We start from the raw sequence: 24,062 nt of genomic DNA on the forward strand, positions 1-24,062 counted from the left end.
GTGAGGCGCACGTAGTAACCACTAAGCCAAAAACTTCTGGAAAATTCTGTATATATTTCACAGAGGTGGATAAGTTCAGGTAACAACATTAAGTGAATGTTTTACATTTTCCATAACCTACTGTAAAACATTATAGCCCCATTAAGTTCTGTGAACTTATTTCTTCTCTTTAACTCCAACTGTCATGACAAGTTTTGGATATTGAACTCAAGTTTATAAGTTTTCCAAAAATTAAACTGAAAGTAAACCACCGACTTGAAAGCAAAGGTTATCTTCAAGTGGAGTGTCAAGTACTCACGTTTTTAAGTTTAACCAACTTAAAATGTCTTGCAGTGTATGATGAATGACTCACAGGAAATGACTCACAGGACATTTACACCTGAATGCAAATGTAATAATATTTTTGAAGTATTTTAATGATTAAATTCTGACATAAGGTTTAGGTATAGCGGGTGTGAACATGATGCCGAAATTTGCTCATAGATTGTTTTGGACGATATATATATATATACACATGTGGTCTACCTTCACATACATACAGTTGTATACAAAAGTTTGGGGGCACCCGTCACCAAATTACATGTTTCATTGATTTTTGATGTGAAAAAGAATACAACCTCTGCACCAAACTATTTTTAAAAATAACATTTTCCTGAAAATATTAATGTATACTTACTGTATATTTGCTGAAATGAATAAATAGAAAAAAATAGTAATGATGGCATGTGCAAACGTTTGGACGCCCTACTAAGTCCCTACTTAATAACACCCTTTGGCAGATAGTACAGCTTACAAATGCTTTCGGTAGCCAGTTAGGAGTATTTCTGTTCTGGTGTTAGGGATTTTCACCCACTCTTCTTTTCAGAACACTTCTAGTTCTGAGATATTCTAGGGCCACCTTGCATGCACAGCATTTATAAGATCTACCCACACATTTTTAGTGATGTTCAAATCATGGGACTGTGAGGGCCAGTCCAAAAGCTTCAGCTTGCATTTTTTTTGAGTAGTCTGTGGTGGATATTGAGATATGTTTTTGGATCATTGTCCTCTTGTAGAAGCGAGTCTCTTTTCAGCTTTAGTTTCTTGACTGACTGCATAACATGTGCTTCTAGAATTTGCAGGGTCAGGGTGTGTATAAAGTCTGAAGATGGCAGAAGAGGCGTCTTCTTCTTGCTTTTCTTCCTCTTTTTTTTTTTTTGAGGTTTCATGGCGGTTGGCAAACCAGCTTGTGGTTCATATTAGTGATGTGTCGACCGTGAATGATTCGTTCAAATGAACGAATCTTTAATATGACTCGAGAATACGACAGCGAGAACTAAGAAGCGTTTAGAGGATTAAGAACTCCTGAACCCGAAGATTCGGAAGAAACACACGTGACAAAAGAAAGAAGGATTCGGATCTGGATTTGAAGTGACTGGAGCATCTTCCGCCACCTACTACTGTAGAGGAGGCGTGGCGGAGGCGTGGCGGAGGCATGGCTTTTTACCGCTGAACGATTGGTTGCGTTACTTCTATGTCGTCACTTTCCTGCGCCAGATATAGGGATATACATATATATTCTATCCAGACCGGCGACACGAGGATATTACAGCAACTCTAGCACGAGTTTTATGTGGTATTACCCGCCTTTGCAATGCCTGAAACATGGTTTTATCCCACAGTCCTGTTGTGTATATATGGATTTTTCTCCAGTCTCAGACCGTCAGAGCCTTTCCTCACCGCGTTCCTCATGGGACCTGATAAAAACCTGACCGAGAGAGAGGTGAGACCTGCAAAATTAAAACATGCGTTAGACCCTGTGTTAGGCCCTCAAATCTCCTGTCTTTTCATCGGTGGTTTTGTCTTTTAATACGTGTTTTATTGTTTTTTTTCTTCTTCTGGCACACGTTGTCTTTCAGTGTGCAGTAAAAAGCTGAAGGTCATTTCCATGGCGCTGACGCTGTAGTCAGTTGAGAAATTGGCAAATTGGAGAAATTCATAGCTAGATTAACTGCTCAGTTCCTGTTCTGCTTTAATCCCCCAACAAATTTCACCCTGAGATGATGAACATACCCAGTCTGTACTCAAGTAAAAGTGTTACAAGTCTAAATCAACACTCTGGTAAAAGTTGAAGTACATCTTCTTTGTTCAGACTGAAGTAGAAAAGAAGTATAACACTCTGAAATGGACTTGAAGTATGAAAGTGAACGACAAAGTAAGCTTCACATGAGAAAAGATGGTGATTTGTAGTTAGTTTCGATTTGAGAGTATACTTCCCTTGTAAAATTCATACAGTAAACAGTAGAGTACTAGTGCATGGTGTAAGAGTATAGTTAGAGCCCTGTTCACCAAGGAACCAAGACCGGTTAAACCGGCTGCATCTAGCTGGATTTTTTTTCCGGGCGCGTCTTTTACACACTTAACGGTAACAGCACTGAAACCGGAAACCGAGCGTTTGAGCGCTTCTACACAATAAAAGCAAATAATCAATGTAAATAAATAAGTACCAAAACCAAACGTTTACAGCGTTTCTGAGTGTACAGAATAAAAGTCTTTTATAATTCTTTACATTTAAAAAAATAAAATACAAGTTTAAATACATGTAAAGCTGAATAAAAATAACTTTTTATTTTAAAAACTATATGATGGTTGCTGCTGCTGTTATTATAAATCTGACCATAAATACATTTTTAAAACGCGTACATGGTTTATTTCCGAGGAGATCTAACCCTAAAGTAGTAATATTTTACTTTATCTCAAGGCTGAAGTAAAATGGACATTTCCAATTGCTAGACAATCAAACCTACTCAGATCAGTTCATATGGACCTAGACTACGCTCACAGTAAAGATCAATTCATTAACTGTAGAAAATGAAAGTTATTGCTATTCAAAATCACCGGATCTGTCAATATAGTTGTGCATGGAATAATTTTTTATTATTATTATTTTTTTTTAATGGACATTTCAAATTGGTAGACAATCAAACCCATTGAAATCAGTTCACCGATGTTTAAATCAATGGATTTTACTGTAGAATTTTGGAGAAATATGACATTATTCCACTTCAGAGGTCTATACAGATATCAGTTCTAATAAGTAGAAAATATTAATGGCCAGTTCATGTAAGAAAACGTCCACACTTCATAGGAACACATTTTACTGTAGCCTGTAAAGACGTGAAATCAAATAACTATTAAAATTAAAATAATAAATGATCCATACTTATAGGGGATCTCCCAGACTATATACAGACCTCATATGAAACAGGACATTATCAAAAATGATGTCATAAAATTATTTTACTTAAATAAAATCAGTATTTGGTATGACCACTGTTGGGGAAATTAGACAACACTCGCAGACCCGTTTTCTCAGGTAAAGAGGTTTATTACAGGAGGATGAATACGGGATTGAAGAATGCAGGATAGAAGAATGAGAGCGCTCTGAGGCACATGTGCTGAACATTTATTATATATATATATATATATATAATATAAAAAGCGCAGGGCATGATGCACTTCTATGTACCGATAAGGAGCAGTTTGAGGCAGTTCAAACAGGCTTCGTTTCAGGGTCGAACCCTTAAAAACATAAAAACATGTTTGTGTCTCTGTACGCAGATAAACATTCCGTACTAATCTAAATGACGTGACCTTCTTTGACGTTATCCTCTGATGAGCGTGAACAGAACAAGAATCAAGTAACTATTACAAAAACTATCGCAGAGTAAAAATTAAACAGGCGACTTTTGAAATGGACGTGCTGAATGGAGAGCCAGGGCAGATAATGAAGTACTGGTGTAATATGATTCCTTGGCCATGTTTTGGGGAAAAGGCTGTTGTGGTTTGGAAAGCTAAAGCCATTCGAAATGGAAAGAAAAAAATTGTCGATCAAAGTTGTGGCTAATTTTTTTTTTTAAATAAAGAACTGACCTGAATGTTAAAAGGATGTAATCTAAACCAATGTTTTCTTTCTAGGTTGTGAATGAGATCTACCCAGTATGGACATATTCGTATCTGATCTTACTGTTTCCTGTATTCCTGGCTACGGATTACCTCCGTTACAAGCCCGTGCTCATCCTTCAGGCAGCCAGCTACATCATCACTTACGCAATGCTGCTGAAAGCTCAGGGTGTGCTGGCCATTCAGGTTCTGGAGTTTTTCTATGGTCTGGCTACAGCCACCGAGATCGCTTACTACTCCTACATCTACAGCGTGGTTGAACCGTCCAGTTATCAGAAAGTGACTGGGTTCTGCCGCAGTGCGACTCTTCTGGGGTCAGCTGTAGGATCACTCATTGGACAGATATTGTTTTCAGAGGTTCATGTTTCATTGCTTACGCTCAGCATCATCACACTGTCCTCATCCTGCTTGGCATTCCTGGCACCATGGTTTTTGCCTATGCCCAGCAAGAGCCTGTTTTTCCACCAGAGAGAACGCGAACGTCAGGACAACACTGCACAGGAGCTCGCTGACAAGTCAGAGGACCACCAGAGCAAAGTGCCACTTGGTGTGAATGAAGACAGCGTGGTTGGTATTATTTTGTCATTCATTAGAACTTACAAGTCGAGGTAGAGTTAGACAATACGTAAGGAATAAAACATGATTGTGTGCTGGAGAAAAATAATCAGTGTCCCGGTGTGGTGTGATGCAGCCTGCGTGAACGACAGACTATCTTTTCTTTATTATTATTATTATTATTATTATTATTATTATTATTGTAACAGCATATCGTGTCATGTTTTATTTCTGTTATAGCACAGGAATGGAATGATCAGAGCTGCTTTATTGAAAAGGAATCAATCAGTTTTCAATCACTGTGCTATAAGAATATATCATCTTGATATCCTAAACAAGTCCCAGTGCAATTTTCTGAGATATCCTTGGTATCATCAGCACTTTTCTAACACTGACCAACTTTACTGTTGCTCAGAGTAACAAGGGGTCGCTTTTCCTTCTTACTTTCTTTCTTTCTTTCTTTCTTTTTGTTGTTTTTTTTCCTCCCCCAAATTTGTTAAAATGTTGCACTACTGAAAATCTGAATATGTACCGAGGACCTGAGTATGGTGTTGTATGCATCACGGGGGAAAAAAAAAATCTTAGGCCGCATTACACCACATGGTTCAAGTGACCCAATTCCGATTTTTTTATAAATTTTTCTTTCTTTCTTCCCCTCCCATGTGGCACAGATAAGATATGACCCATGAACATGTAAGCAGGAAAAAAAATCACGTGCATTCCGATATTCTCAGATCCGTTTCAGACCTCGTTCATATGTGGAAATAAATCCGATACGAATCGGATACGTGCGTCTGCGTCCGCCGTGTAAGCGGACAGATCGGATACTAGACCTGAAATTCATTATGTCAATAAGTTACATTTCTGATGTTACATAATGTTCAATTCTTATTGCTGCCACAAAAAAACCCTCATGCACCTGAGAACTGTAGCTTTTTTTTTTAAACACTAAAATCACTTGCTTATTTTATACATCTGCGATTTTATCTAAATTATGTCAAATGTAATTATTTACTAGTTTGTGTGTTCAACCCAGGAACAACCGCTTCCACTTCCTTTTATGTACCTCAGTCTTTCAGTTGCTGTAAACCCATGGTGGACTGATTTAACCTACGTAAGTGTGCGCGTCACGAGAGAACTGCATTTTTTTCCTGTCAGATTTTGAAGGAGAGACGTGGTGGCACTGGAGGTCTTGTCGGGGTCCTGAAAACTCTTGGAGCAGATTTTGTGAAGTGTTATTCATGCCGCACTCTTCTGGCCTGGTCGGTGTGGTGGGCTCTGACTACCTGTGGCTACTTCCAAGTGGTCAATTACGCCCAGGCCCTGTGGGAGAACATCCTGTCTTCAAAAGATTTTGTGATCTATAATGGTTATGTTGAGACCATATCTACTTTGCTTGGTATGCTAAAGCTCTTTTCTCTGATTCACACAGCTTTTGAGATATTTGAGATTATAAATGTTTTTATTTTTTTGGTAAATCCTGTTTTTCTTTCTTTTCATTTTTTTTTTCTTCCAAAATGAAAATTGTCTAGGTATTGTACTTTAAGCACCTCGGAGATGGGATTTTGTACGCTTACTTGTGGTTAATTAATTTATTTTTTCTGCTGCCTTTTCATGAGAAAATCTCATTGATATATTTATTTATTTGTTTATTTTTGAACAGGTGCCTTTGCTGCTTTCAGTGTAGGATTGGTTAAGGTGTCGTGGGCAGTGTGGGGCGAACTCGCGCTCTGCGTTTTCTCCATTGTCATCGCTCTTTCTGTGTATGTCATGGACACGGTCAGGAACATCTGGGTCTGTTACACCTCTTACGTGATCTTCCGAACCGCCTACATGCTGCTCATCACTATAGCAACGTAAGAATGAAATCACTCCTTTATGTCAATCCTTGTCATTGTTTTTAATGCTCAAACCCTGCAGAAATCTGTTCATTTTTGTGATCACTAAGGACAGTATACTATGGTGAGGAGTAGCAATATCATTAGTGTGTTTTATATGTGTGGTATAGGTAGCATTATATTTAAAAAAATAAATAAATAAAATGGGGGAGGGAGGGGGGGGGTGCGTCCTTTAAATTATGCCATAAAACCACACCCAACTTTTTTTTTAAGTGTAAAAAACAATAGAACATTGCATTAGTATTCTGTTTTGACAAACGACTAAAGGACTAAAGGCATTTCATTTAGCAAGACCATTTTAAAACAGCAGTTTCCTTATTAATTAATTCATTATATACTTGACCTTTTAATGCTAACCTGCAACCCCTGGCAAAAATTATGGAATCGCCACACCTCGATGAATTTTTGTTTAACAGCTGGACATTCTGGCTTCATGAAACATCACTGAAACAATGAATGAAATGAAATAAATAATTAAATTTTATTAAATTAACTTTTAATGAATGGAATATTTATTTATTTATTTATTTATTTATTTATTTATTTTCCCCCAGATCAAGTAGAGGGACAAAAAATGATAGAATCACCTTGTAATTTGCATTTCTAAAACAAATACCTGCACAAGTCTAAAAGTGCAAATTAGTCTGCAGTTAAGAGTGCACTTACAGACCTTAACCTTCGCCTTTTTGAAAGGAAACAGGGAAGTTGTTGCAGTGGGCTAAAGAGACGCGGTCATGGAGTGTGGAGGATTGGATGAAAGTGATATCAGTGATGAATCACGAATCTGCATTGGCTAAGGAGATGATGCTGGAACTTTTGTCTGGTGCCGTTCTAATGAGACATAATTTAAAAAACCATCAAATTTCCCTCCTCATGTATGATATGAGGTTACATGTCAGGTAAAGGACCAGACGAGACCTCTACAGACCATGCACAGGTGTACACTGAAATTTTGGACACTTTTCTTATTCCATCAGTAGAAAATAGTTTTGGTGATGAAGTCATTTTTCAGGATGATGATGCATCTTGCTACAGAGCAAAAAGTGTTAAAGCTTTTCTTCAAGAAAGGCAGATTAACTCAATGACACGATCAGCAAACAGTCCAGATCTCAATCTGATTCAGATTTATGGGGGAAATTAAAAAAATCGGTCCACGATGAGGCTCCATACTGCAGAGCTGAGATGTCAACTGCTATTCAAGGAAGTTCAGAGAACTTGATGGAGATGGATATTGTTCATCACTAGTGCAGTCCATGCTTCAAAGAATTCAGGGCATCATAAAACCATGAGGAGGAGCAACAAAGTGCTAATTGTGTGGGGTTTTTTTTTTCTTTTTCTGATGATTCCATATTGTTTTACTCTACTTGACCTGGGGAAAAAAATGCCATAAAACAATTTCATTAAATTAGATTGAGGCATGTTTCATGTAGCCAGACCATTCAGCTATTTTAACAAAAATTGTTTTGTGTCAAATCTGCGACTCGTTTAACCCGGGTTCACACTGTACGATTTTGGCCGTGATTTGGTAGTCTGAGACGAATTTCGAGAATCCTGAAAGATTCCTATCTTCCTAGGCCAAAATCTGTAGTCTTCGATCGCTAGTTTGACCCGTTCCCCGACAGCCGATTAATAGCCGTTGCGATCAAATTTTCCCTCCGATTAAATTCTGGTACTATCAGAAGATTTGAGGCACAGTCCTGTAGTGTGGCTTCTCTCTACGATGACTGTTAAATCAAGAACCAATAGGAGCACTCCGTACGAGTCTTCTTGCCGGCGTCCGTTTTTCACATCTTGACTGTTGTACATTAATGACAACTGAGATCCTACAGTGTAACGTGGCTTACAGCGGGGATCAGGTTCATACAATCTGACCAGCAACAGTCACAAAGGACTATTAAAAATCGCACCGTTTGCACCCGGCTTTATTTGCTACGAAGGTAAAAATAAATAAATAAATAAATAAAGGCAGGTGAGCATCCTCCATGTGTGGTGATTCTGTAGTTTTTGCCAGGGCTTGTATTGGACAACATGAAGTTAATTTTTTGTACCCCTTTCACGACATTATTTTTTTGTTGTTGCAGGTACCAGATTGCAGCCAATCTAAGTATGAAGAGATATGCCTTAGTGTTTGGCGTGAACACGTTCGTGGCATTGTTGCTGCAAACACTGCTTACTGTGATTGTGGTCGACCCTGTCGGCCTGGGCCTCGATCTGTTTCCCCAGGTAAAAAACAGTCACTTCAAAGCGCACACTTCTTTTCCACTAAAGTTTTATCGAAATTGTCATGCATATAAATTATACATTATATATCTCTCTTCTTGATTTACGGTGCGGTTATAATATAGTATTAGAGCACACATGGACCGTTATCAACTCTAAACACAAGTTAACTTTCTTATTGCGAAGCATGGTGTAGTGTACATATCTAAATCCTATTACTGAATGCACAAATACACGTGTACACAAATGTTTGGATACCCCCGGCCAAATCACATTCAGATGTGCTTCTTGAACATGTAAAACCATTGACATTAATATGGAGCTGGTCTCCCTTTGCTCCCACATATGTATGTAATGGGCAGGTGTCCACATACTTTTGACCTCGCCGTGTGTGTTGTTGGTTTTTGTGTGTAAAGCGTAAAGAAGTAAGTAACTTTGTATGTCCGAACAGCTGAGTCACTTCAAACGGCGTCTGGAAACCCATCTCTTCCTGAAGTACTTAAATTAGCACTTTAAAAAATAAAAATAAATTTTAAAAAAGGGTTGCCGTATGCTTTTCTTACTATATCCCCTACCCAACAGTTTTTAGACTGATAGTGTTCTTAGTCCGTGACCTAATGAACCGGTATCAAGATGTATTTATTGAGGGAGACTTCAAAGTACTTCTGTAAGTCGCTCTGGATAAGGGCATCTGCCAAATGCCATGAATGTAAATATAAAGACAACCTCATATAAAAATATATAAATATAAAAACAGCAATTTTTTAAAGCAAATGTTAATGTACAATTAGTTTATATTTGATCCACTTCAATCTCTCTCTCTCTCTCTCTCTCTCTCTCTCTCTATATATATATATATATATATATATATATATATATATATATATATATATATATATATATATATATATATATATATATATATATATATATATATATAAAATATATTATATATGGGGGGAGATTAGGGTATGTGTGGAAGTTTGGATACTTTTCCAGTTGTAAAGTCTCAGAATTGAATTGAAGTCTCAGATTGAATTGTTAAGCCTTGATTGGCTTGGTAGGACTTGTTACTCGGCTCAGGAATTGTCAGAAAGGCAATGCAAAAGCTCTACATGACTGCAAGGACATGCAGGAAGGTTGAACTGACCCAAGAGTGGTGGTACACTGTTCTGCTCTGCAGCGTTGATCACACAAACATGATCTGAATGGAAGCGCCATCAGAAGGAAAACATGACCGTGACTTCGTGCCAAAAGTAATTGCCTGATGTGTGCAAAACAATATCTATTGTGGAAAATACTTTGATCTGATGAAGTAAAAATTGGACCCTTTTGGCCACAATCACCAAAAGTATTTGGTGGAAAGAACACCTTGCTACCTGTTAATCATGAGGGTGGATCTGTTATGATTTGGGGTTGTGTGGCCACCAGTGGCACAGGAAACATAGCACAGGCGTATTGAAGAATGAATTCCAGTAAATAGCAACAAATTCTAGAAGCAAATTTGACCGAGTTAGTCAGGAAACTGCAGCTGAAAGAGACTGGCTTCTACAACAGGACAATGATCCAAGCATTTTTGAAATACCTAAAAATAAATAAATAAATAAACAACAGTGCAAGCTGAAGCTTTTGGACTGGCCCTCACAGTCCTCTGACTTTAACATCATTAAAGATCTGAGGGGTAGATCTTAAGCATGCTGTGCATGCAGTGTGGCCCTAGAAAATAAATAAATAAATATAGTGTGTGTGTGTGTGTGTGTGTGTGTGTATGTATATGTGTTGTTGTTTTTTTGTTGTTTTTTTTTTCTCTTCTTTTTAGGCATTTGGCAGACGCCCTTATCCAGAGCAACTTATATTTGTCTCATTTATACATCTGAGCAGTTGAGGGTTAAGGGCCTTGCTCAAGGGCCCAACAGTGGCAGCTTGGGGTTTGAGATGGGGTTTGAATTCATGACCTTTTGATCAGTAGCCCAAGGTCTTAATCAGAATAACAGAATAAAAAGACGAGTAGAAGTGTTTGCAAGCTGTGATATGTGCCTTTTCATGTCAAAAATCAACAAAATGTCATTCAGTGAGGAGTACCCAAACTATACAGCAAAAACAAGAGAGTTGGGATGTTTTTTTTAAATATATATTTGTGTGTGTGTGTGTGTGTGTGTGTGTGTGTGTGTGTGTGTGTGTGTGATATAAAATAGACAGAGAAAACACAACATGCTAATGGTATTTATTGAAGCAAAAAAAGTCATCCAATACCAACTGGGCCTGTGTGAAAATGTATTTGCCCCCATAGTTACTCATTCCCGAAATCTATGAAACTGCATTCATAATGGGGTTCAGCTGGACTAGACACAACCAGGCCTGATTACTGCAAACCCTGTTCCATCAAATGAACACAAAATAGAACAACATGAAGTTGCTTAAAAGGTCTTACCCAGTAACACACTATGAGGAAGAAGGTGATTGAAACGCATCAGTCTGGGAAGGGTTACAAAACTATTTCAAATGCTCTGGGACTCTAAAGAACCACAGCGAGAGCCGTTATCTCCAAATGGAAAAACTCAGCACAGTAGTGAACCTTCCCAGAAGTGGCCGACCTTCCAAAAGTCCTCCAAGAGCACCGCAAGGACACATTCAGGAAGTCACAAAAGAGCCAAGGACAACATCAAAGGACCTACAGGCCTGTCTTGCATCAATAAAGGACAATGTTCATGTCTCCACTATCAGAAAGACACTGGGGGAAAATGGCATCCATGGAAGAGTAGCGAGGTGAAAACCACTGCTAACCCAGAAGAACATTAAGACTCGTCTGAATTTTGCCAAAACACACCTTGATGATCCTCAAAACTTTTGGGTGAATGTTCTGTGGACTGAGAGTCAAAAGTGGAACTGTTTGGAAGACAGGAGTCCCGTTACATCTGGCATAGAATTCCACAAAAATAACATCGTACCTACGGTCAGTCATCGTGGTGGTTGTGTGATGGTGTGGGGATGCTTTGCAAACATGAATTCTGCTCTCTACCAGAAAATCCTAAAGGAGAATGTCCGGTCTTCAGTCCGTAAATTGAGACTAAAGCGTAACTGGATTCTGCAGCAAGACAACGATCCAAAGAATCCGATTAAGTCCTCGTCCTAGAAGTAAGTAAACGTCTGATCTCCAGTTATCGGAAGTGTTTGGTTGCAGTTATTGCTGCTAAAGGTGGCACAACCAGATTTGTGAACCAGATGGGTGATGGTTGTTGGACAACATTTTTTGCTTCAATAAAAAATAAAAATAAAAACTGTATTGTGTGTTGACTCAGGTTGCCTTTGTTTTATTAAGTTTTATTTTGTTTGAAGATCTAAAATGTGCGTGTACATAGCTAATATGTTCCTTGTTCCCTCTGCAGTTCCTGATCTATGGTAGTTACTTTGCTGCAATTGCAGTGATCTTCCTCATTGCTGGGTTATATAAAGTGACTACACGTAGCAGTGCTGCTGCTCCCGAAGTACAATCTGAGAGCGCAGAGAGTGAAACCGACCCATCCGGTGCAGAGACTCCCAGCCCCAAAGACAACAGTATTATTTAAGGCATTGTGAAGAATTTGAGCACTTCTCATTCAAACTTGGTTATTTACTAAAGTAATGATGTATTGTAAAAGCACTGGTCATCTGCCGAGTGTATGCTCGAGCCTAGAACAAGGTGTTTCCGTTTAGTTTTCTTTGAGCATGGAACAGAGGTTGGTTCTGTGTGTAGTTTCGCAGCATTGATGAAGCAAACACCTGTACAACTATGGTTCGTGGTTATACAAGGTGTCTCAAAAGTCTTCATACACAGGGGACTGTGTATACCAGCACCACGTCAGTCGTGCTTTCATCTATTGATGTTTGTGGGCGTTCACTTCCCAGTTGGTCTGCAACACTTCCGGCTTTTGTGAATTTGTTAATAAGTTTAGCAACAGTGTCGTCTGATGTGCTTGCCAATGTTTCCTGTTAAAGTCCACTGCAACCGTCCTGATCCAGCCATGAGAATGATTTCAGCAAAAAAAGACTGAGTATGAAAAATTTCGGAAGACATTTTTTGCTAAAATGTGTTAATTTCCCCTATGTATTGGAGACTTTTGGGACACCCTGTAGTTGTAAGAGCGAAACAAGACCACAAAGATATGCAACCAAAAACTATAACCAAATAGACATGGAATGTAGACAAGATAAGAGTGTTTGATCTTATCTATGAACACTACTGTAAGTACATTAATGCTGTGTAGAGGAGGTCACCACCGGCGAACCGCAGTTCCACTACCGGGTTTAGACGGGGGTGAGTTTTCGTTGACTTTCACAAATTTTAGCTTTGTATTTAATCTCTCTGGACCGCCGAGTGAAGTGAATATATGTCTTGTGTGCCAAAAAAAAAAAGAAGAGGAAAATCGAATGAAATTTAAAAGTCGAATTTACAGAACCTCTTCAAGATGCTTCAGGCTCAAAACTGATATACCATGTCTTCAGAGTCTGTGGCCAAAAGTGGTGACAGAAGCGGCATTGTGAAACACCACACCTTCAAATGGTCTTATACATGGTGATTTTAAAAAAGTGACCACTTGTTGAACAATAGAACGCTGTAACTCTTGATATTTGTTGCTAATCATTGTGGAGAACTGAAGGACCTCTGTCCATGCTGCTCCAAATTCCATATGGTAGCCATTACTACCAGATTACAGTATTATTCGGAAAAGAAAACTGTAAAGGAAAATGTTGCCAGTAAGAGTTGAATCCCCCTTGAATTAACTAATGGTTAAGCATCAGAAGGTAACTTTTGTCACCATTCGATCATGTTCGTTGCTTATCTGAACCTTCTTTTATATAAGGAAGGAATTTTATGAAACTGGACCTTCACATACAGTACTGTCCAAAAGTCTTGGGTACATGCAAAGAAAAAAAAAAACCAAAGCTGCCTTGAAAAATAATTTTAAAAAATTTCTACGTTCTAAGAAATGGGGCCCTTAAGACTTTTGCACAGTACTGTATTTCAGTTGAGTTGCGCTGCTGTAGAGTATAACCGAGTTGCTTCCAGAATAGTTTATTAAAAAATATTTTATTATTTTTATTCCTGTATCATATTCCAGTATGACTTTTGGTTGTTTGTTGTTTTTTCCTACGTTGTTTTTGAGGTAATTGAGAATGTAGGTCTTTTTATTTGCAGTCCAGAGAACACATTTTCATCGTTGTCTTCTAATGCTAGAACTGGTATACTAGCGTACTTCTAATGCTATTCTAATGTACCGATTGCACTAATCTCCTGTAATAGTTATCTGTTGCCAATTGGCAAACGATGACCTCTTACGTGCTGCGATGCTGCTTTGCATCATTTCAGTACTTTAGTTGAAGATGGGTGTTTTTATAAAAAAAAAAAAAAAAAAAATTTATTTTAAGACAGCTGTTCGCTCTGTAAGAAGCTTCCTTTTATCATTCAACATTCTCTACCTCTTTTCTTTCTTTCTTTCTTTTTTTTTTAATCACTAACTCGATGCAAAATATGTTGGTAGGTCACACAGAACGTCCTTTGCTCTTATTTCTCAAGGTTGCAAAATGATCTTGTAGTCCTGCTACGGTTACAGGTTTATACAGGCAGAGATTAAAATGAAGTTGCAATTACTAGTTCAGTTACAGTTAGTTGTTTTCTATTTAGTTTTCTGTTCAGACACATTTCTATGTAGGCAGGTGTCATTTGAGATTTGTCAGCTTCAGCTGTGCAGGCTGGATGAACAGAGAGCTACATAACAAATGTATTGCCTAGTGACGTGACCTCATCAAGTCTGCCCGTTAACTCTCACTTCTTCTATTTGCACTCTTACCGTACCTACACGCTGTAGGCAGACGCCATGTAGTGAGATTACATGTTTGCCATGTAGTGATACGGTATAATATCCACATAACCAAATAAGTTAAACGATAGCCCCCACCCATACAAGATCTGTTTCAATAATTTATTCCTCTTGTCCTTGGTCTGACGGAATGTATTCGAATGTGGAGCGACGGAAGTCATAAATACAGCGTAAAGCACTTCACATTCGATGGACTATGTACAATCATTGCAGCTACAAATAGTTAAAAGGTCTTCAATTATTAGAGCAATAATGTGTATTTAGGTTAGATTATGTAGTACAAATGCACATACTCTGACGTTACATGAATGATTATCATACCAGCAGCACTTAGAGAGCGCCTATTACTACGCCTTGGATTTGTATGTGATAGTGATTTGATGATGTTAATATACAGAATTGTAATTTTGTAAGTGTAGTGTCATAACAGTGGTCTTGACAACTGTCGGGCTCAAATTTGTGTGTGAATATATTGAGTTCCTGTCGAATCAGAGTCGATTATTCACTATTATAATAAACAAATGACAATCATAATTCTGTTGACATTGATGTTGAATCATTTCTTTCCATTAACAAAACTTTATTTTTAAGAAATATGCAAATAGTTTTGCGTTTTTATGAGAGAAACGTGATTTTTTTTTTTTTTTTTTTGGTGGGGGAGAATATGAGATTTCAAAATATGAAATTACTGATTTTTAACCTCCTAAAGCAGAGATTCCTATCTCCTCCAGAGGACCTGCTGGTTTCAGGTTCTTTCCAACGTGACACCTAATCCAACTGATCACTGCCTTTTTTGTAACGGCATTATTCTGATCGGTGTCGCAATGGATCTAGAGATGAGGTGGGAGGCGGAAATACACCCTGAATGCGACACCAGTTCATTGCAGACCACCATGCACATACATTCAGACATTTGTTCACACCTAGCGGCAATTTATCTTAGTCAGTCCTCCAACTGGCATAGTTGTGGGAGGAAAAGCGTGCAGCCATACAAATTCCACCCCCTCCAAAACTTATCAGCTAATTATTAAATCTTTAATGAGGTGGGCAACGAGTGACGATGGTTCAGAAAACACAAACAGTAGACTTTTATTTTAATTAATCTTCAACTCCCCCAGCTTAAAGAGATTCTTGCATTTTTTTTTCTCCTGTACTGCACTGCTACACCCGACAGGGGGCAGCACAACATAGTAAGCCCTTATGATTTGTTTAAACTTGTTCGTCCCGACAATTGAAATATTTTTAAAAGGTAGTGCCATCTTTAATATGTAGCTTGAAGAGCAGTAGGTTAAATTCATTGTCCTGATAAATACAGTACAATTAACAAATCTGAGTAACAATTATTTAATTCTGAACCACTGATGTAAAAACAAAAAAAAAAAAAAACCCGTATAAAACAGAACACATTCAGAGTACTTTATCCTGGTCTGGGTTGTGGTGGATCCGGAGTCTATCCCCTTGGCCATGATGCAGGAACACATCTTGTATTGGACTTTAGTTCATTACAGGGCATCATGTGCACATCTTCATACCTAAGGCCTAATTAGTGCAGCCAATACACTTATAGCATGTTTTTGGGAGAACCCGGAGGAAACCCATACGGATATACGGAGAACATGCACATGCACACAGACACTGACAGTCCACTGAACTCAGGATCAAACCGAGCACCCTGGAACTGTGAGGAGCCAGCATATCGCCACCTTTTAAATGACATTAAATTGTAACTCTTATAACACTGTTCATAAGTCAACTACCCAAACAAAACACAATGGACATAGAGAAAGGCCTCACAAATAAGAGTAATGCTACAGAATCAAACCATAGTGCTATCTTAGTGATTACTGAATTAATCAAATTTATCAAAGTCTGGCTGCTTTTTTGAAACTGGCTGGAAAAGAAGAAAGAAAGAAAAAATCAATGGACACTGAGATCAATGGGAAGGTTTTTCTTCTTTTTTCCACTGTTTTAGTAACTGTAACCACGATGATAGCCTTCATGGTAGTCTTCATGGTGACCGTATTCTACTTCGGGGCAGTGCATACCCAGTGACTGCTGGATGGCCATCTCCTGCCTTCGCAGCTGCATGGAGTCGATCAGCTCATAGATGATGGACATTGACCACATGGGTGATGGGTACCATGACTTCACATTGCCGTCTTTGCCCACCAGCAGCATGGAGAAGTAATCCGCACTGACCTGGAAGTAGTTCCTAAGGTCATGCACTAGGGAGGCAGAAAGGCCCTCACGCTCCACCGTCGCACTCCCTAGAATGGGAAAAGACATGGATTAAATGATACAGATGACCAACAAGCATGACCTGATGCAATCATTTACAAAAGAACACCTGTACGTCTGTCCAATCAGCAGCAGTGCGATGCATCAAATCATGCGCATACAAGTCAAGAGCTTTAGTTAATGTTCATATAAAATGATGTTATCTCTGTGCCTTTGAATGTGGAATGGTTGGTTTGAGTATTTCTGAAACTGCTGGTCTCCTGCCGTTTTCACCCACAAAAGTCTCTGGAGTTTACACAGAATAGTGCAAAAACAAATACAAAAACAAAAAAACATCCAATAAGCAGTAGTCATGCAGGCAGAAATGCCTTTCTGATGCGAGAGGTCAGAGGAAAATGGCCAGACTAGTTCAAGCTGACAGGAAGGTTACGGTAACACAACCACTCTCTACTACCGTGGTGCGCAGAAAAACATCTCACGATGCAGAACACATTGAAACGCAAGGTGAATGGGATACAACAAATAAAGACCACATCAGGTTCTATTCTTGTCAGTCAAGAACCTGTGGCTATAATGAGCATTGGCTCACCAACACTAGACAGCTGAAGATTGAAAACAAAAGTGTCACCTGATCTGATGAATCTTGATTTCTGCCGCGACATGGAGATGACTCCACGGACTCAACCCACCATGTGTCGAATGTTCAGCTTGCTGCTGGTGGTGTAATGGTGTGGGAAATGTTTTCTTGGCACATACTGGGCACCTTAGTACCTAATCAATCATCCTTTGAAGGCCACAGTCTATCTGAGTATTGTTGCTGGCCATGTGAATCCCTTTATGGCCACAATTTACTTGCTTTCTCTTATAATGGCTACTTCAAACTGGTTTGTTGAAACATGACAATAAGTTCAGCGTACTGCAATGGCCTCTCCAGTCATCAGATCTGAATACAGTAGAGCAGAACAGGAGCTTCACAACATGAATGTGCAGCCGACAAATCCGCAGCAATTGTGTGATGTGATCAAGTCAACATTGACCAGAATCTCTATGGGAACATCTTGTTGAATCCATGCCACAAAGAACTGTGACTGTTTGGAAAGCAAAGCCTGTTCTGCCCACTAGAAGTATAGTGTCCCTCAAAGTCGGTGAGTGAGTGTATATTAGAAATGCACACAATCAATGTAATGCCTTATTAATTCCTTAAATGGAATTCTAGGCTGTATCTAAATATAAACCTGGAACAACGTTGTGGTCCGAGTGCAGTCAAGGGTTCGAGTCCTCGCTCAAAGGCGAGGTGCTTTTCCACCATTTCACTCTTTCAGACTCTGCTACAAAGTTTTATTGTGTAATAGGGTTGCCAGACGATTGGGTACACCTGTCTGGACTGGCCATCAGAATTGGCCATACTTCTTACCTGGGTATGGATTCTAGAGGATACTGGAATGCTATGCAGAAAGATATCCCTTTCCGCTTCATTTGGAGTGAGATCTAATAGCTGTGCTGTTCACCGAAGAAGTGACCCACACTGACCATCACCTTAAATAACAGGTTGTTAACTGGCACAATTCAGAAATGAGGCTGAATAGCAGATTCCGATGTTTGCACCTTAAGCCAGGAGTTCCGTTTATTTATTTATTTAAATGTATTTCATTTGTGTGGACTTACTTTCGGTCATGAATCAGTCAGTGTAGGTGTACGTCGTTAACTTTTAAACATACATTTAATTTAAAAATGCATTTGCTTTATTAATGCTGACATTCATTCATGGTATGTTAATGCTAACTAAATGTAGTATATATTGTCAGTTAAAGGAGCCTTAATGAAAATGTTACCATCCTTTTTTTTAAGGGTGTGGATTACAAGTCACCCATCTTACCATTGATTGGATAGAGCTCCAAGACTCCACCCATGTCCTCCATGGTCCTCCCGGCAAGCTTTAACACAGACATGTGACGCAGCCCTGGAGCGTGAGAGAAGATACATTGGACATTTCAGACAGGCTCAGGGCTCACAAGCGGTTCTGGTTAGCAAGTTACTGGACCATAAGGAAAACAGACTACAAGAACATGTTCCCATAGATGTTATCTACTTCAAAAGCAGGCAGGTCATTGGAATTAAAGACGTCTTTTGTTGTTTTGTTTTTTTTCCTGGTCTGTAAATGAGCCCCTAAAGGGCATCAGTCAGGCTGTCATGCTCCAGACAGAACGTGCCCTCTACCAGATGGCGGTGTATGAACCCAGCCATCCACAGATCCTACAGGACCATCATGTTTAAGTTATTGAAATCAGCATCAACTGTGCAAGTGTTCAGATATGGGCTTGAAAACAAACAAGAAACAAGAAATCAATAAAGCCAATAAAAGCAGCCAAGAACATTTTTCTTCAACAAGGCTGCTTGGTTAAAACCCCTGGCAAGCACAGCAAAATAAAATGGCAACAGTACACATGTTCAGTAATTGGCAGAGTGAGCGAAAGCCCCCTTAGGGAATGTTGTCCTTCGTAGTATTTAAAGAAAGCATCTGATACCCAATGAGTCATGAAATGAAGTAGAAGCCAATAAAAACAACAACGACAAACTTGACTATTCAGCATCAGGATTTCCCATTCCCAGTACAGTGCTGCACACATTAGTGTCTTCTCCACTTACGGGATAATTGCCAGTTGCCAGATAACTGGGTTTAAAATGAGTGTGTTTGAGCAGCATACTCGAACAACAGAAATGGAAAACACTACTGTACATGAACACAACAGACAACAACACGGCAAAAAGTAAAAGTCCAACTCTAGCCCATGATGCTGACATGGCAAAAGTTTACTGACATTAACTGCTAGCTTTTTTGTTTGTTTGTTTGTTTGTTTGTTTTAGTTTCAATAGAGATTTCAGTAGCTAACTAGTTCAACACAAATTGTATAAAATAGGTTGTTTGGATTGTATTGTCAGATTAGCAGCACAAGATAACTGTACTAGCTATGTACACTTAGCGGATGCATCAAGGATCTCTGCCTCTTCTTTCGAAGCTTTATTTTTCTTTGAAATGGCTCACATTTTAAGGAGAATTTGTATATCGAACTAACGTTGCAAGTGAGGAAGTTGAAAAGGCCAGACTACACTACTATTGGTCAAAGGAATCACTTGAGCCGATTGTTCAGCTGGATTTGCTGCTGTAACACATCATACCTAATTTACATAGAATAGAAAGTCTGAAATCCTTTGTTACTGTCACTCTGTCACGCCATCATTGAAATCGTGGCTCTGTGTCACATGCATGCAGAGGAAATGATCGTCGTGAACGTAGGGTATGTTTCCTTGTTTTTATCCAAAGACAAAGCTGTAAACATGTATTTGATTATCTCACCCAAGTGGCAGGCCTGACTGGTCAGGGCATGGAGCTGCTGCTGATAAGCCCACTCCTCATCATCAGGGGTGGAGATGACGAGCAGCCTTCGTCTCCAGCGAAACCTTGAGCAACAATGAATGAGAGAGAGAGAGAGAGAGAGAGAGAGAAAAAATTAGACAAGCCAAATTTAGACTGTAAGGAATGTGCGGTCCAAATGTTGCATCACCTTATGTTTATTCGCTTTGAAGGATAATTCATTTTGATTTAATATGAAATATACAGTCAAATGCAAATATTTGTAACTTCCATAGTTTTCCAAAAAAAAAAAAAAAGGATGCAAAAAAATTAAAAAATAAATGTGGGCGTATCTTCTCACAAAGCAACAGTCTAGAACATAAGGGAACGATTAAGAGAAAAATAAATAAATAAATTCTTGCCACAACCGCTCTCCACACAAAAGAACTGAAGGTAGTTATAAAGACAAGGAAGGGTCTAAACGTTGTTCGAGCCTCGATTTATATTATATTCATTATTATATATTAAGATCAAAAACCACTGGAAACCTAGAGAGGAAATTCTCAAGAGATCGGGACTTGTCTTCTTTCTTGCACGCAATTCCAAGCTTCCTCTGAAGCTCCATCTCTTTGAGGCGCGATGAGAAGGTGTCAATGTAATCGAACACTGCCTTCATGATAATAGGTACTTCATACTGTTGCTGTGACACAGAAGCAAAACAGGTCAATCGTTAAAATCTAAAGGATTGTATAACTACCTCTCCTGCCTACTCAGATGGCTGACTTGCGATAAAGAAAACAAACCTTCACTTTCATGTCAAAGTCAGTCAGCACCATGAAGAAGTCATTGTAAACCATGCCGAGCTCCTTCCGGAAGGCTGTGATGAGTTCCTGGTTGATGAGCTCACTGACTGGCATGCTGCGTACTGGCTTGTCCTGCTCTGTAAGCCATAGAACAAAACCACAACACACAAAGAAAGTCTGAATAGAACAAATGTCCTGAGTATTGACGGCAAAATAGGCAAAAGGTCAAAAGCTGAACTCGCCCATCTGGTAATGGTCCATCTTCATGGTCCCGTTGGATAGAGGGCCAAAAATGGTGATGATGGAGATTTTGCGCAGAGCCATGTCACACACTTGTTCCAGATACTCATCCTTCTGCTGACTGTACATTTTATTATTCTCATTGGGAGTGGTAATCACCTGCAAATGGAGATGTTTTCCAATGTTTCAAATGGAAACACAATTCCAAAGAGTGACAGAGTACTTATGTAGCCCGTATTAAACACACACACACACACTTCAAAGTTTTTTGTATTTGCACTTATATAATATACTCACAAGCAGTCGTCTTCTTTTCTCAAAATAACTAAGGAATGTCTCTAGCGCCCTCTTGGTATCAACAGGCTTTTCGGTAGGCTTGCCAACAGCATCTTTATCCTCAAGGCTGCTTGCTTTTTGCGCCACATTTCTGCTGTGAAGATTTACCTTGGCATCCTTGGAGGGTTTTGCACCTTTTTTCTCTGCATTGTTCTTTTTCACAGACTTCTCGGTTCTCTCCGTCTTTTTCTTCTTCGCAGTTTTCTCATGGGTGGGCTTCCCTGTTTTGGTAGTCAGAAGGTTCTCCACCGGTTCACTCAATGTAGGCGTTCCTGCTTCTTGCTCTTCTACTTGTTCATTGATCTTTTCCCTCCCTGGTTTTTTTCCCTTTGGTGGTTTGTCCTTGGTGGGCTTTTGCCTGCGAGCTCCAGGTGAAATCTTATCTGTCCGGACTTTGTGTTTGTCTCTGTGTTGGATCATTATGTCAGAGGTAATGGATGGGTCAGTTGCAGTGCGTTCCCTTTGGTGGTTGCGTGTAACAGGTTCTATGCTGCTCAGTCGGGTTTTGTGACTGTGTGATGGTGTGTGTGGGTGTCTATGCACCACTGCAGTCGATAAAGTAGTGGGACTGACAGTGGTTGAAGGCAAAGTTGTAGGTAGTGTAGTGGATGCAGTAGTTGTAGTAGTAGTAGTAGTAGTAGTAGTAGTAGTAGTAGTAGTAGTAGTAGTAGCAGCAGCAAGCGGGGTTGTGGCTGCAACTGTTGTAGTTGCAGGTTTTTTAGTATACGTATGTATAGTTATTCTCCTTCTAGTACCTTTGTTGGTAGAGATGGTGGTAGATTGTGTGGTAGTACTCTGAGTGGGCGTTGGAGGAGGTCTTGCACCTTCTACCATGTCAAGATCTTGAGAACCTCTGTGCACACTGGATTCGGGGTGTGCCAAAACAGTCCCAATCGACTGCACTACCTTTCCCTGCATTCCAGTTGCCCTACACCTTTCCACAAAACCTTTCTGTCTAACCTTCTCAAGTCTGCGCATAGGCGTCTTGTCTATTATCTCATACATTGCCTCAAGCTGCACTGGGTATGGGTACTTCTCCTCGACCTGCAAGGTTTTCCTCAGCAGCACCATGCCGAACTTGCCCTCCTCCAATTTCAGAAAGCTCATCAGCCTGGGCACTAAGGCTGGCTCTAACTGTTCCTCAACAATCGAGCCATCATTGCTCACACATCTCACTTTGCCACCCATTTCTTCCTTTCCATGGAACATGATGATCTGCTGCATGTGGCGGTCTGCCATTTGGCAATACACGTCCGGCTTGAGCAAGCTCATCATCAGCCTGTAGTATCCGTCCGACTCATGCGGCGCTGAAATGACCAGCACCCGGTTCCTGCCTGCAAACCTAGCAAGGATATTTATGGAGCTGGTGCGATTGGAGATCCGGAAGTGGGAGCTCGGAGAGCCCTGTCGAGCCGCACCGGTGTCCGTTTGAGCATGAAGCACGTTGGGTTTCTCCACGGGTTGCGTGTTTGAATTTGCTTCAGGTACAGGTCTGCGTCCTTTCAAAACTCGCCTCACAGGGGATCTCGAGGAATGTACAGCCTGATCTGCCTGAAGAAGTGCCGTGTCCCCGGCAACGGCTGCAAAAGCGTTTGATTGCAATTCCATATGTCTTTTCACTGCATGAGTCTGTGTTTTTGTGAAATGTGTGCCTACAGAAGACTTGAAATCTGATGCTTGTGCTGTCCATACCAGAACACACAAAACCACATGTGTTTGAAAGGGCCTCATTGCAGTGGAGTCACGCGCAGAAATTCTATTGGGCAATAGCAAGTACAGCATCGCCCAGAGTAAAAATGGTCCGTTTAAAAAAAAAAAATTTTTTAAATGTCAAATTAAATTAATAATAAATCCCGTTACAGAGGACGCAAATCCATGCAGATTTTGACCTGGAATTGATTTAAAAAACAAACAAACAGACAAAAAAAACATCATTCATTCAAGTGGGGTGTCCAGATACAGGTTTTAAGTCAACATATAAACTAGTGAATGTATTTATATGTATATGTATATATTAATCTATCCTTAACACAGAGTACTGTTTAATCTAGAGATCGGAATTGTCAGCTGTCATGACTGCTGCAGGTTTAGTGTTTGTGTGTGTGAGTGTGAGGAAACTGCGCTTTTTCCGCTAGCTGAACTCCATGAAAAACAAAGGCTTAACTCACCCTCAAATCACAACCGCGGTGTCCTGTCCGCTTTCATTTCCTTAACTAACGCCGTACGAGCTTCCCGAGCTTCTTCTTACAAAGCATTCCTCTCCCTAGTCGAGCACAAGGAACGGGACCACATCCTCCATCGGCTCTTATCGCCCTCTGAGGTCCACACATACGGGCAGCCTGGAGTAAGAGCATGCAGCTGTTCCTCTGTCCTCAGCTGCGTAGCCCCGCCCACCGCCTGCCTGAGACAGGAACCATGGCTGTGTGCTTGTATGCTTGCTCGATTCAATACAATCCACTTCAGTTGTATTTAACGCCTTTTAACAGTGAACGCTGTCACAAATCAGCTCTACAGAAATCTGAACCTAGATGTGAAATTCATCAATGTATCCCTAATGAGTAAGCAAGAGGCGACGGTGGCAAGGAAAAACTCCATGAGACGTCATGAGGAAGAAACCCTG

General features: G+C 39.8%; 2 protein-coding genes across 5 annotated transcripts; one reads left to right on the forward strand and one right to left on the reverse strand.

Moving 5' to 3' along the window:
- The first annotated feature begins 1,511 nt into the window (after positions 1–1,511).
- slc19a2 (solute carrier family 19 member 2) lies at positions 1,512–20,040 on the forward strand. 4 transcript variants are annotated; one of them, XM_053684188.1, is made up of 6 exons: positions 1,512–1,762; positions 3,958–4,509; positions 5,665–5,896; positions 6,161–6,353; positions 8,477–8,618; positions 12,002–15,007. In XM_053684188.1, the coding sequence occupies exons 1-6, from the start codon at positions 1,634–1,636 to the stop codon at positions 12,179–12,181; spliced, it is 1,428 nt and encodes a 475-aa protein (XP_053540163.1). In that variant the 5' UTR covers positions 1,512–1,633; the 3' UTR covers positions 12,182–15,007. The 4 variants fall into 4 exon arrangements, with proteins under 4 accessions (XP_053540163.1, XP_017337595.1, XP_017337594.1 ...); XM_017482106.3 differs by lacking the exon at positions 12,002–15,007 and adding an exon at positions 18,560–20,040 and having other exon boundaries at positions 1,513–1,762; positions 5,656–5,896; XM_017482105.3 differs by having other exon boundaries at positions 1,513–1,762; positions 5,656–5,896.
- Positions 15,802–23,823, reverse strand: ccdc80l1 (coiled-coil domain containing 80 like 1). The gene is made up of 8 exons (XM_017482104.3): positions 23,611–23,823; positions 21,404–23,331; positions 21,109–21,265; positions 20,867–21,003; positions 20,612–20,763; positions 20,067–20,170; positions 18,588–18,671; positions 15,802–16,740 (listed from the first exon to the last, which is right to left on the reverse strand). The coding sequence occupies exons 2-8, from the start codon at positions 23,222–23,224 to the stop codon at positions 16,442–16,444; spliced, it is 2,754 nt and encodes a 917-aa protein (XP_017337593.1). The 5' UTR covers positions 23,225–23,331; positions 23,611–23,823; the 3' UTR covers positions 15,802–16,441.
- Between the last annotated feature and the right edge of the window lie 239 nt (positions 23,824–24,062).

This window comes from Ictalurus punctatus, chromosome 12, assembly GCF_001660625.3.
Source record: "Ictalurus punctatus breed USDA103 chromosome 12, Coco_2.0, whole genome shotgun sequence".
Taxonomy (NCBI): Eukaryota; Metazoa; Chordata; class Actinopteri; order Siluriformes; family Ictaluridae; genus Ictalurus; species Ictalurus punctatus.